At 35.9% G+C, this 14764-nt stretch overlaps 1 protein-coding gene across 1 annotated transcript; it reads right to left on the bottom strand.

Annotated features, from left to right (window-relative positions):
• Window positions 1–7500: 7500 nt before the first annotated feature.
• LOC135162717 (uncharacterized) lies at window positions 7501–12323 on the bottom strand. Its single transcript, XM_064121478.1, has 3 exons — window positions 11969–12323; window positions 10996–11111; window positions 7501–8696 (listed from the first exon to the last, which is right to left on the bottom strand). The coding sequence occupies exons 1-3, from the start codon at window positions 12137–12139 to the stop codon at window positions 8333–8335; spliced, it is 651 nt and encodes a 216-aa protein (XP_063977548.1). The 5' UTR covers window positions 12140–12323; the 3' UTR covers window positions 7501–8332.
• Window positions 12324–14764: the final 2441 nt, after the last annotated feature.

Here is a 14764-nt window from a genome sequence, read left to right as displayed (position 1 = left end):
GTTAATATTAGAAAATCCAGTGGAGAAAAAATATTGTCTATCAACGGTCTTCCAGAATTCTTTAGACGAATCCTCGTAAGATCTTCCTGTTGATCCAAAAGAATTCTTTGAGAGACATTTTATTGGATTAGGAATAGGGATTTACTGAATAATATCAAACGATTTGTCTATAAACTTTAATTCTTTATTATCGCACGCAGAAGGTATATCTTCCTCCTATGATGTCTCCAGAGGAACTAACACTTGGTGACCAAAGTTTTCACACTCTGGGCCCATTTGACAAAAGGCCCTTGTTCACTCATTTCTTTCTTTTCCTTCTCTCTTTTTGTTTATTAAAACTATTCTAAATATTTCAACACTGTTCTGAAAAAAACTATAAAATACTGACATCGACTAAACACTGCTATAGACAGACATACCATGCACTCTGAATACATTTTCTTTTGTAAATGTTCTGAATTTTATTTGGAAAATATCATTAAAAAGCTGTTTTCTGAATATATTTCCAAATAAAACTGGTCTTTTGAAGATCTGCCAAAGAATTTTTTCTGGCGACGAGAGAGATCTTCCGATGATTTTTCCATGATTCTTCTGAAGATTTCTGATCTTCAACCAACAGAAAGGTTTCTGTGCGCAATATTATATGAAAATTCACGTTTGCCTAGATTTACTTTTCATTAGAAAACTAGGGGAGCCTAATTAGGTTTCAATTATGACATTCTGAGTGCTCTTGAAGATGACGATTTGACTATGTTGCGCATGACCTCGAATGGACGCTGTTAATGATTTTTTTTCATTTCAGATTTTCCAGATGGAGAATTTCACTGGCTTTTTTTAATGTTCTTAATCTTTGAAAAACGTCGCTCAACTTTATAATTAACAGAACAATCTTCTAGAACGATTCACTGACAGAACAATTTATTTATTTCAAACGAAAGCGGTTAACTATTAACGTATAGCAGAGTTGAATATAAATATGAATATTGGTTAATAGTTAACGAATGGCAGACTTGGCTGCCGAACGTCAAGTTAAATAAGTTGATCAAATAAACATTCGTTAACGATTAACGAATGAACATTTCATCGAATCCAGTGGACCTTTGGCAGCATCGAAAATCCATTTATTTGTAATAATGAATTAATTCTATTAATGTATAATGAGCATTATTCAAACTTAATGATGATTATTCAATGCATATTCTTTCGCATCAAAATATAATTCTATTGTTTCAACCGGTGAGTTTTGACTTTTCACAGTGAATTCCCAAGGTAATTAAATATTGTTAGATTTTTCATGAAATAAATAAATAGAAAGCAAAAATCAACCTCATTCTCTTCTGAGTGTTTATACTTTAAATGGGAAAAACATTTTCGTGGACTGGAATTCTGAGAAGTGTGAGGTTTGATTCTAAATATGTGGACTAAAAGGTCCAAGATGTTGTTTCCCTTTGTAAATCTAGTTAGTTCCTTTAAGGAATCGGCACAGAGCGGATGTGTCTTTCAAGCACAATTATTTGAGTTACGTAATAAAGTCGAGAAATAGTTTGAATTATATCCAGAATTATTATTTCAAATAACCCATTTCCAATAAATATTCCTCTGAAAGTGGATCATTATTCCATTAACCATATATTATTGCATGCGATTCCATTGATATCATCTACAATAATTTTCAGATCAACGAAAGGCGATACATTCAAATAACAATTAATATTCGGTGAAATATGCACGGAATATCGCGTCACACGAGCAAACTTGTAAACACCTTTGATACTTTTTTTATCGTCACTTAGTAAAACAAAGTAATTTTTTTTTTCTGTTCTTACTTACATCAGTTATCGTGTATTGGTAGCATCACTTTTGACGTCAACCCGAACTGTCACCATGTGATTCTCGAGCAAACCACGTTGGATTATCAACCTAGCGAGAATTATATCGAGTCTTTCACTAGAAAGTAAATGTTAAAAAGTGAATAAAGATCTAGACGTGAAATTAAATTGGAGGAGATCATTATATACGATAGTATATAATATGTAAATACTTGGCGAATGCCCCCGGGCAATAGCCACTTGCAGCTTCTTGCAGAAACTTGCCACGCATTTCGTCAAAAATGAATAAAAAATATCCAGAGAATATGGAGTTTCATATTCGGACCTCTCAGAATCAATAATCGACCCATCGAGTTCAATCCCGTAGTCCCCTAAATGAACCTCCATATTTCGTTTCATCAATCAACTATTCTATTGGCCCTATGGAGCAGACCTAATCGTCCTTTTTACTAAATTTTATTCTCAGTACAGTACCCAGATAGGAATCGCCAAGCTTCACGCCCGAGCCAACCGTGAATTAGGTCCGGCTGACCAAGCTTTGGTAATCCTAGACTCCACCAGCTTGCGCCAAGCTAGAGTCCAAGCTTGTGCCAAGCCTGGGAAAAGTCTGGTTCATTCAGCCTTGGTTCATATCCTCTCGACCAGTCCTGAGCCCCACTGACGAACTGCCTGAAATTATCTTTCTTTTCAACAAGGCGGCATGCTGATTTTACTTATACGTGAAACCAAAGGGTGGTAATGACCTATGGTATTATGCCTAATTGTTAACCCCCTATTGTTACATAAGTGTAAAGTAAGTTTTCGAATGGCGCAGGGTATCTGGTTTATTTGTAATTTATCTGGATATGTTCAGTACTATAAACTGTTTAAATAAAGCCTAAGCATTTTTTGGAATGTAACGTGGGCCTGGCCCCACGTTACATTCCAATGCTCATCCACTATTGATCCAGGCTTGGATGCCAAGCCTGATCTAAGCTTACCTAGTCTTGGGAATAGCTTCGGTGAAGCCTGGGCCATTGGTGATTGCCTACCTGGGATACACACTTTTTCAGCGAACGTTCAGGAAAAAGTGCAGGACGTTCAAAAGAAAAGGTATGGTACGTTCAGTGAAAAATGCGTTACTGTTCCGTAATTTTTACAGAATGCTGTGTTGACTGGCAGATTATGGAACAAACACGTAATTTTCAAAGAATTTTTCTCTCCGTATAGATTATCGAACAGGCAGGTGATCTTTAAAGAATTTATCTCTCCCCACACTTGTTACTTCTATCTCTATTTACAAGCTCTCAGACTTCCCAAAAATATCCATCAAAAGAAAATCCTTTGATTCGCAAACCGAAACACTCATAAAGGGTATCGATAATTAATATTTCTACCCCCACACCAGCCGCCCCTACGAGGACGCATTCAGGAGGAAAAATCCTATTTCCCTCTCGTCTCACTCCTCAAAAACTCCAATACCATTCAACTTTGAACCAACTCCCCATCACTTTCTGAGCCTCTGAAATCCCCCAAAGTCTCCGACTAACTTTCCCCAACTTGTCCACCCCCTTCCCCATCGCCAAAAACATCAAAATCCACCTAATTACACTTCTCCTTTGACTGTATTGAATCGTTAACCCACAATATACCTGACAAAGTCTCTAGACATTATACTCCAGCCACAAAACATTGCCTCCCACCACCCCCTCACCCCTTCCAACATCTCACAAGGTAATAGCCACCCCCAAAGCAAGTGGAAGCAGATGGCAGCCGACATTAGGTTGACGCGGCCCGATCTACAAACGCTCCGTTGGGCATGAAATTTTCGATATGCCCATAGGTACCTCCTCCCCCCTCCTCTTCCACCCATCGTAATTGCAATTAACGGTAATTCCGTTTTCCTCAGCCTGCCTATGCCCCAACCAAGTCATCATCCCGCGCTACTCTCTCCTCTTGATGTAATAAAATTACGGAGAATAGTTTATCGATCGTCGAGACGAATTTTCTGTCTCAGTCGTTTAAACCAGACGTGACTGTCTGTCTACCTCAGTCGCACCTTCAACTTCCGGCGTTTTTGACTCTTCCCCATGCACCTCGTTTTGAAGGGAACGATTTTGGCAACAACTGAGACCGGATGCTCGTAAATTGTCCAGCATGCAGCCACCTCCGGCTTCCAATTGTTTTTCTTTTTTTGGGGGGGTGAGAAAGGGAGAGGTTTTGCTGTAGGTACCAACAGATGGGGTTTTATTTCTGTGGGTTGAATAATTGAGGGAGCGTGAACTCGGGGATATTAATGAAAATTGTAATTAGGAGTATTTGGAGGGACTTTGGGAGAAACTGCACTGTGAATTTTCGTACTAATTTTTAGTGACAGGGAGGGGCGTTGCAGGGTGCCCTGACAGTCCTTGGGAAAGGGCTGAAGGTTCTGCAGCATGAGGAAGAAAAATATTTTTTGGAAATAGTCGGGTGGGTGAGGGATTTATTTATTTTGTTAATACCTAGGTAGGAAAGCACCAATGGCCCAAGCTTTACCCAAGCTATTCCCAAGACTAGGTAAGCTTGGATCAGGCTTGGCATTCAAGCCTGGATCAATAGTGGATGAGCATTGGAATGTAACGTGGGGCCAGGCCCACGTTACATTCCAAAAAATGCTTAGGCTTTATTTAAACAGTTTATAGTACTGAACATATCCAGATAAATTACAAATGAACCAGATACCCTGTGGCATTACTTTAAACTTACTTTACACTTATGTAACAATAGGGGGTTAACAATTAGGCACAATAGCATAGGACATTACCACCCTTTGGTTTCACCTGTAAGTACAATCGGCATAGTTAAAAAGAAATAAATTTTAGGCAGTTCGTCAGTCTGGGCTCAGGACTGATCGAGAGGATATGAACCAAAGCTGAATGAACCAGACTTTTCCCAGGCTTGGCACAAGCTTGGAATCTAGCTCGGCGCAAGCTGGTGGAGTCTAGGATTACCAAAGCTTGATCTGCCGGACCTAATTCACAGTTGGCCCGGGCGTGAATCTTGGCGATTCTTGCCTGGGAACTGTTCCGTAATTTTTATCAAATATTGTTTTGACTGACAAATTACGGAATAGGCACGTTATTTTTATAGAATTGTTCCTTGTGTGTGGAACGCTCCGTAAATGATACATCGCGCCTTTTTTATTATAAAGTAACTGGACTTATCCTCCCAATCCAAAATTTCCCGGGCAAAATGTGCCCCGCAAAATCCTTCCCACAAAAATCTCCCTCACGTTCCCTGGCAAAAAAGTCGCCCGACATAATCACCCGGCTAAAAATATTTTTTGTCAAAATCATCTGCTTGAAAAATACGCCGGTTCCTATCACGCCCAAAAGCCCACTCAATAATTTCCTGTGACGTCATAAAATGTGGAACGCTGTATAAATTTCCCGTCCTACATGTGACGAACTTGTACTCCCCTTGAATTATTTCATTTGTAATTGTGATTTTTTTGTATTATTAATGCACATTCATTTGATCTTGTTTTTTGTGTCTTCCATAATAATCCATAATCTCTTTTTAGTTATTTCATTTTGTGCTTTAGTTGTTCCTCAGTCACGATACTACGAGTTCTGTATTTTGAAAATTTTCTTTTGGGATGATGTTGAGAGAAATTTCTGTTTGAGAAAGTTTTTTCGGTGATTTTGGGAGAAATTTCTGGGTGGGAGAGTTTGTCAAGGGAGTTTTGTGCGGAGGATTTCAACATAGAGGAATAAGTCCTAAAACCTTATTAGGAAACTAAGTTCTTCCTAATTTTTATTTATATAATTTCCACTGAATGCTACAATGAATTCACTGACCTTCTACACCATTTTTACCGAATATTTCTCTCCCTAAGAAGAGAATAAGTTCAATGAAAACAAAACGGTATTCAATGAAATTCGAGAATTCCAGGAAACGAGCGAGAAAGTTCAGAACACTCGGTACATCATCCGCAGTGAATTACATAATTTTTACGGAGCGTTCTGCACTTTTTATTGAACCCTCCGTAATTTTTATCGGACCCTTGGTCTCACATCAGAATTACGGAACTTTCGCACAAGTTTTATTGAACTATTTCCGTCCGTGGAAACTGCAAAAAAATGGTTTGAGTTGTCCGTAATGAATTCCGGGAATTTTTGTGTTACAATCGCACTAAAATTTTAGAACGTGAGCTTTTCCTATCATTTAAAAAAAATTTATTTATAGTGATGGAACCTATAATGCAGGTTATTTACACTCTCATTCTATTACATTACTTTTCCGTCCATATTTAATTTCCCTACAATAGATAATTTATTAGATTTGGAATTCGCATTTTTTTTAAATCAGCAAATTTCCTCTAGGAACATATGGTCATTGCGTTGGTAAATTTTTTTGTTGTGTAAGACTTGATGCAGTTCGTTTTGCCCAGTTTTTGGAAGAGGTCCGACCGTTGTTTAGTATACTTCGGAGAGTACCATAGAAGGTAGTCTAGGTCGTGAACTTCAACTATCTTCAACTACCCCAACTCTTTCCAGGGAAGTCGCAAGTTTCTTATTTTATTCGATTGCATTATGCTATTAAATGAGCAAACGCATTTGTTAACTTTCAGAAATGATTTTAATTTTAAATATCTCTAAGACTTGACAGACAGAAGGCACTTCACACAATGAATATCTACAAGAGACTGAAGATGTATTACAAGTTAGACTCCGTTGCCCTGGAAGGGGTAATGTAATCCACCCCCTGAAATATTTCCTTTCTACGACCCCTTCTGGTCAGCAGATGTATTTTGGAAATATCCAAATGTTATAAAAACTCAGGAAGAACTGTGGTCATTTTACAACCAAGGGAAATCTCGTAATTGTACTTACAAAGAGTGAATTTTGTACCCGGGGAAATCCCCGAAAATCAACTATTGGGATGTGGATAAAAGTATATAAATAAATATAGCAATGCAATCAATTAATTTTATTAGAACTCTTTATTACTGGCAGGAGGAAGGCACGACTGACCTAGAAGACCGGTGTCCAGAGACTAATTTCTTACTATATGAAAAACCTTTACTAAGGGAAAAAACAAGAAAACGTTTGTGACTGCAGAGGGCAGAGTTTCCTTTGAATACCACATGTGGTAAGGATGACAATGCTCTCAAGTTCGGAGCACAATAGATCATAAGTTAGTCCTTTTCTGGAGACTCTTTCAAGCACATCATAAACCTTGTCGAGTGATTTTTGAAGATAAAAAGAAGAGTTGTGTTCTAATTTTCCAACACCAACATAACCTTACAATTTGATTCTATTTTTTTCCCTCTACGAACAAACAACCGCGACATAATATTAAGTTATTGCATCGCTGCAATTTTATAAAAAAATATCTGAGGTGCATTAACTTTGCTCCATTGAATTCACTTAACTCCTCAGAATTCAGTGTTTAAAGATTTCTTTCCACTCCGGATGTTCATGAACATCAAATTGATCATTCAAGTTGAAAACAGTAGGTAACGCTGGCAAGAATGGGTAAATTGTTGCTTGTTGGCGTGATTGTAGTGGCCAATTTGTGCCGAGATTCTGGGTCACGGAATGCTGATGGAGCCTGTGAACCAGAAAAACGCCTCGAGGATGGGATTCAACACTACCACTAACTGGAATGATGATGGAGATTACGGGGGAGGGTATGGTGAGAAAAGAAGTATTTTTCCATGAATTTATTTGCATAATTCTGTTTAACCATTCATTATGGAATCTCAACAAAGAAGAAACTAATCCGATAAAACTGGAAGAATTGAGTCTCAATAAAGGAAAAAAAAACATTTCGCCGGCTTAAATTTGGCGAACCGCAGTTCTGCATTTTTTCTCTTTCATACACCCTTTTGAATTTTTACGATTTCTTCTTTTAGACTCGTCCCCACTGGCTGCACCACATTCACCGGGTGAAGAGTGAAAACCTCAAATGAGGAAAAAAACCTGCCCATGTGCAGTTGTCTTTTGCGAAACCCCCGTTTAAACAATGAAACTGGCAGATTTAAAACCTTACAAATTTGGGGCTTTCGGAGAAGTAATCAATAACGTGAGCCCTCGTGTTCTAACCGCCCCATTTTTTTTGACCAAGTTTTATTTGATTTTCTATCATATCAGACTATGGTCCTCACAGCAGAGGTGGGGGTGGAGGATGAAATGGATCTTTTTGAATTATTTGTACGCTTACAAAATGCAAAGTTTCAGCTGCAAAGACTCACTAAAATTGAGGAATTGAATGAATATTTTTTAATAAAAATAGGCCACTTTGATTTTTAGATTAATCATTTTTTGTAGGATAAATCCCATCATAATTAATTAATTACCGAATTTTTTTCTCTGTGCAACTGCATAATTAAATAGCGATAGGTCTCAGAACTAAAATTAGTTTAGAATTTTTAAATTATGAGATTTCGATGATTTCTATTAGGACATCGATGTCATTGATTTGAGTGGCATCTAACTGCATAAATACAGATTTACTTGTTATGAAAATAACCAGATCAATTATCTGCTATAGATGGCAACGTCGGAGCATGTCCTGAAATTTTCCTGTCTTCCACATCCAAGCGCTCCTCTTCCATCCGCACACATACCCCAATTATTTCCAGTTGTGTAGTGCCATCTGAGAGCACAATGATCGCACGTCAGGCCCTCGGGTAGTACCAAGTCAATGGCATAATCATCGTTATCGTAACGGAGTAAAAAGTATGTCGATTGGCCGTCCGCTGTCAAAATTGGGTAATTATCAAAACACTCTTCAGTTTCAATGTCACTTGGGTAGTACAATGGGCACAGGGCAAAGGTGAAGTAGCCTCGATGATTCGCTGTTATCCGGACGATTGCTGTGAAGGCTTGACCCTCGGTGTAACTATTAACAAATTATGAGAAAACATGGAATTAGTTATTAGTAATTACTGCTGCAGTTCACATTGAAAATAATTAAAAATTCAATAACAAAGTGATGAAATAAGATATAAGTGAACTCCTCACTACGTTGAGTTTTTGAGTCATATCTCCGAATCTAAGAGCGATTGCGCAATTTTGGTCATGACATTTGTTGGAGTACTCAATTGTCTTCACAAAAAAGTTCATGAGGAAAATTTCGCCATCTTTCCTAGACTTCGAAATATTCACGAAAAATCGGTTGATGGTGAAAAGTGACTTGTTTCGTTTTACCACTTCGTTAGTGGATTAATCTTCTGTTGGCTTGAATAAGTCTCAGTACGATTTTAGATTTCTTTCCTTCTTGGGTTCTTCTAGTGAAGCAATATATTATGGAACTGTTACGGGATTTTTTAGTATAAATTCGAAATTTTTATCGAATTTTTCTGTGAAAAATTGTGATGTTAACACGTAAATTTTCTTAGTTAAGTTTGTAATCCCTTAGTCGACTTCAGTTCCGTAATTTTTACTGAATATTTCCCTGTGTGTAGTGGAACTCTGATAGGATATAAAAATTGGAAATTTACCTCAAATGGAGAGCAATATTCACATATAATACCACAAGTGGTTCAAAATTATCGAATATTTCCCGATAGATTCGTTGCAAACAAATGAAGGAGTCAAGTTTTTCAGGCTAAAAAATCACGAGTGCGAAGCACGAGTGATTTTTCCTGAAAAACTTGACGACTTCATTTGTATGCAGGGAACCTAGAGGGAAATATTCTATAATTTTGAAGCTCGAGTGGTATTCAGGGGATTATTTTTCCTATCCAAATTTCGGCCAAGAGAATTGTGCCATGACATGAAAAGAGGTTTATTTGGTTAAGTGTCGTTTGTTTACCAAAATATTCAAAAAATTATCGCATGTAATACCACAAGAGCTCCGAAATTATCGGATATTTCCCGATAGGTTCGTTGCAAACAAATGAACGTGTCAAGTTTTCCAGTTTAAAAATCACGAGCGCGAAGCGCGAGTGATTTTTCTGGAAAACTTGACGAGCTTATTTGTTTGCAGGGAACCTTGAGGGAAATATCAGATAATTTCGAAGTTCGAGTGGTATTCGGGGGATTATTTTTTGCATCCAAATCTTGGCCGATAGAATTGCACCATGAGACATAATTTTCAACGAATTGCCATTTAATCTGTCAGATACAATTGAGGGTTACTTCAACATTTGTTTTTTTTTATATATATCAACATGCAAAATTTCCAGTGAAATTTCCAAGAATATCCGCTGAAATACCGTGTTGACTATACAAAATAACGTCGAATGGTGCAATCCTATTGGCCAAGATTTGGATGGGAAAAATAATCGCTGATATTCGAGGTAGGCTATACAAAATATCAACAAATGGTGCAATTCTATTGGCTGAAATTTGGGTGGGAAAAATAATCAGTAAAAATTACCTAGAACTTGGAAAGAACAAAAAGTAGAGATCACAGAGAGGAAAATTCTTCAAAAATTACGTGCTTGTTTCGTCATCTGGTAGTCAAAACAATATTTGCTGAAGATTACCGAACAGTTACGCCCTTTTCCAAAAAATTCAAAACATTCCAGAAAGAGTATGGAACGTTCAGTAAAAAACTGCGTTACTGTTCCGTAATTTTTACGGAATACTGTGGTGATCGACTGGTAGATTACGGAATAGGCACGTCATTTTTATAGAATTCTTCCCTGTGTGTGGAGCGCTCCGTAAATGATACACCGCGCTCTTTTTATTATAAGGTAACTGGATTTATCCCCCCAATCTAAAATTTCCCGGACAAAATCCTTCCCACAAAAATTACCCTCACATTCCCTCGCAAAAAATTCCCCCGACATACAAAAAAATAAATACTTCTCTGAAGTAGATGGATATTTAGCAAAAATAATAACTTTTTTCGTGTACTGTTTTGACTGGCAGATTACGGAATAAGCACGTAATTTTTAAAGAATTTTTCTCTTCGTGAACGCACCGTAAATACTACGCGCCGAGGGACGTAATTTGTACGGAGCGTTACATTCTTTTTATCGCATCCTTCGTAAGTTTCACCAAATTTTTGTTTCCACTCAGGAAATATGAAACATTCGCGTAATTTTCATTCAACTACTGCCCTGCGAGCTGCAAATGGCGACATAATTTTATAAAAGTTTTTTTATAATTATAATTCCTTTCACTGGAAATAATATCCCCTGCACTACAAATATTTTTTTCATTTTGAAAAATTAATTGTTAATCATTACTTTCGGACAATTGTTCCAGTTCCATAGACTCCGCCATTTTCGCTGCTCCTGGGCTGAACATCTGAATAAGAATCTCCACACGGACCACAGTTACCATCATTGATTTGATGCTGAACCTGGGGAGAAATAAATTAATTTCAGTGAAGATCATTCAATCTGACGTGTTCCTACAACATGTTAGCCTCGATATTTTTACATAATTATAAGCCATCGAATCATCCACACACACAGGAATATGACAGTATCAAAAATATGCAAAATTAAATGGAATCAGGATTTTCCAATGGACGAATTTTATTCGAAAAAAAAAGTTTTTTTTTTTCATTCATAATTTGACCAATTTATTGTTTTAATCCACAGTTGTAATCCCAAATTGATAAAAATTTATATTGAGTAGTAGTTATTTAATTAGCTAGTTATTTTTTTCCGCGGTAAAATATTAAAAATAATCAAAAGTCACTGTTGCTTCTATTGAAAACGAAATAATAAATGATAAAAATGAAATGATTTAACTTGATAATTATTTTTGTAAAAAATAAGATAAAGGTCCTATGAAAATCAGATTTGATGGACTTGTTCTATGGAATATTTATTAACATAGCATTAATATAAACAGAAAAATAGAAACTAATAGAAAGTTCACTAGAAATACCAAACTCGCTGTTTTCTTCTGCTACGATTTTCGATCGGGTTCATACCACTGCACAAAATTTGTTAAAAAGCATTAAAAATCATATTATCCATCCCCTTAGTGCATTAATTACATAAATTCCGAAGAAAATACTGTTATTCAGATGCCATTAAATAGCTAATAAGACTCTAGTGGCAATAACTAGATTATCGCCAGTAATCAGACTTGAATTTGCGGAGAGATCGATGATTTGTGAAACAAACCCGAACTATTAAATGATACAACACATCAACGGAAAATAGTTCTGGGGGCAATGCAATTGTCTCTGTACATTCAACTTACCGCCCATCCACCGCAGAAATTACCATTATCGTCGTAATTAACTGGAGTATTAAAATCCAATCTCCATGCGCTGAGTCGATTCACCGGCTCCATTAGCATACCGTGACCCAATATTTGGGGTATATTGATCACGGCTATAATAAGAATTGTATGTGCATTGAAACTTTGCATTTTTAAAAGGAAAAGTAACAATTTGTCTTAAACGACGGACAATAACAGTTAATTATTTTCGATGGGTGAATGTCACTAAGTAAGTTCTTTCCTGAATTATTAATGATGATCTATGTCGTTACAATCGTCAAACTATATTCGATAAAAATCGGGTAACTTTGCCGTGATATTTCACTCGATTCATCCTTTTATATAAATTGACTGATAAACGGATTGATATCGCAGTACTGAGTATCTAGTATCTGGCGATTGAATCATATTCAGGGATTTGGTGCTCCATTAATAATGAGAAATTCAGATAAAAGGAACAATGGAAGTTTCCTTATCTCTGAAGTTGCCTATTTTTGGCGAAATCAGTGAGATCATCATGAAACAAGAAATGTTTGAATAATAAAAATAATGCTAACCGAGAACGAGTCGTTTTGACCTATTTTTGATAATGTGTAATTATCCAACTGAAGAAATGATTTATTAAATGGATTGGAGTTAAATAAACTTGGATAATATTTTTTTGATTAAACAAGATATTTATTCGTACTTTTTGTGGTATTAAACAAATACTTTTTTATTAATCAATCTTCTCGGGGAAGAGTCAATTGTTTCTGACAATATTACACTAAGAGAAAAATATCGTAGATATTACGAAATATATCTAATTGGATGTATATTCTTTCGTATCGATCGATTTTATTGAATTCTATTGTTTCAACGTTTTAATTTTCCATTTTTACGGTGGGTTGTCAATAGAGCATAGATGATGAAATATTTCAGTGAAAATGTGTCATGGTTCCATTGAAAAATTTTTATTGCATGCCATTCCATTCATATCGCCTGCAATAAGTTTTCACATCAAAGAGAGACGATCCGTTCAAATAACTATTAAAATCCAATGAGATATTCAGGGATTCGAAGCTTTATTTGATCGAAGTATGAACACTGAGCAAAAAAACTCAACGAATAAAGACAATAATTTTGTGGTAGTAGCAATGAAATATTTTTCATTTTAAGGGCATTTTTGAATTTTTCTCTCAGTGCATGAGTGGTGGCAGCTATGAATAAAAATAATTGCAGGCAGTCATACAGTCATTATTAATCAATTGGCCATTAATTGCTTCACTCATCATTTGCTCTTCACGCATTTGAAGATCCTTTGTTTGCATTTATGTCTTTGATTGTTTACTCTCTCTTCTTTATGGACGCGCTTATCACCTCATTAGAAATCCACGTGACCCTATACACATAACGTTAATATTGCGATCAATATCTCGATGATCAATCATCACTTGTAACTAACAATGTGATAACGCAGCAGCTGGTGTTCGTTTAATTTCAAGTTTTCGTCCATGACGAGTTCCGATAACATACACTATCGGCATCCGCAGCATGGAAATCACCACGATTGCACTTGTGATTCTTTATTTAATGACGAGTGATAACAACCAAAGGTGATAATGTAATTCTTATGTAGTACGTGATTATGAGCACTCCATTCGCATGACAAACCCTTTCCATCCAAGAATTATGGAGAGGTATTACACTGAAAGGTACAGTATTTATCGCAACGTGAAGGCGAGTAAAAAGGCAAAAAATTGATGATTTTTTGCCAATACATATGCGCTTTGAAATTTGAGTAAACTACATAGACAATCTGCGACAGTTTACATAGGAGAATTATAATAATGAAGACCATTTCTAAATTTGCCATTTGCATAAAGCGGCGGGAAATGATGTAGCAATAATGTTTTTTGCTACGTCAAATAGGTAGTTACAAGTAATCATCAATATCTAGACTTTTTCAGAATTCCCCCTGCATGACGGCGGCATAATTGCCACCATTAGTGTTCACTCTCCACTGTTACTTCGACATTTAAATTCTAAAGTGCAGTAGCTTTACCCCCAAGTAGGTATTCTACCGACTGGATTTACTGCTTTTGAATATTTTCAGTTACCAAATTTTCCAACTGGTTGCATGAATACAATTCGCAAAAAGTCAAAATTTCCTTCTTATAAACAAATAATAGAACTTATTTCTCGAACGGTAAATTATTATTTCCGAAATATAAAAAAACTCCTTGATTTTTTCGTGTGTGATGATCAAAATTTCAGATTTTAATCTTTGATTACAACAGTAATCGTGATTTTATGATAACACACTGTGTTAAGCTCTAATTGTTTACCTTTTTGTTGACAAACAGAAACGATGATTAAATTCAGGAAAAAATTAATTCCAAATGTGACCGACTTTTATAACAACTCTGTGTAGTTTTCAATAATCTTTGAATTCACTGAAAGCGTAGAGTTACCGACTTCAGTTTAAAATATGACATGAAAAATTAAAATAAAATTAATATTAAAAAATTATTGTCTAAATTATTTGATATATAGAATAATTTAAAGAATTTTTGAAGTATAATATTAAACATAATAGGAAGTATAATATATACTTTATTCTTAGTTAAAGCTGACAACTATATCTCATTAGGCGTTCATATATATTTTTAAAATTATTTTGTATTTGAAGTTTAGAAATTTTTTCCCCATTTGAAGATGAGATTGGCAGAGAGATTACTATACATACGCGCGCCCTTTTTTAATCATGATGAAAATTAAATAAAAACACATGTA

The sequence above is a fragment of the Diachasmimorpha longicaudata genome, chromosome 5 (genome assembly GCF_034640455.1).
Source record: "Diachasmimorpha longicaudata isolate KC_UGA_2023 chromosome 5, iyDiaLong2, whole genome shotgun sequence".
Taxonomy (NCBI): Eukaryota; Metazoa; Arthropoda; class Insecta; order Hymenoptera; family Braconidae; genus Diachasmimorpha; species Diachasmimorpha longicaudata.
The sequence above is the reverse complement of the archived record's forward strand: the minus strand, read 5'-3'. Positions and strand labels throughout refer to the sequence as shown.

Coding starts and splice junctions, on each gene's coding strand:
- LOC135162717 (XM_064121478.1), bottom strand. CDS start 12,139: ATGCAAAGTTTCAATGCACATACAATTCTTATTATAGCCGTGATCAAT. Junction 11,112..11,968: donor ATTTCTGCGGTGGATGGGCG/GTAAGTTGAATG, acceptor ATTTCTCCCCAG/GTTCAGCATCAAATCAATGA. Junction 8,697..10,995: donor ACTGGAACAATTGTCCGAAA/GTAATGATTAAC, acceptor ATTTGTTAATAG/TTACACCGAGGGTCAAGCCT.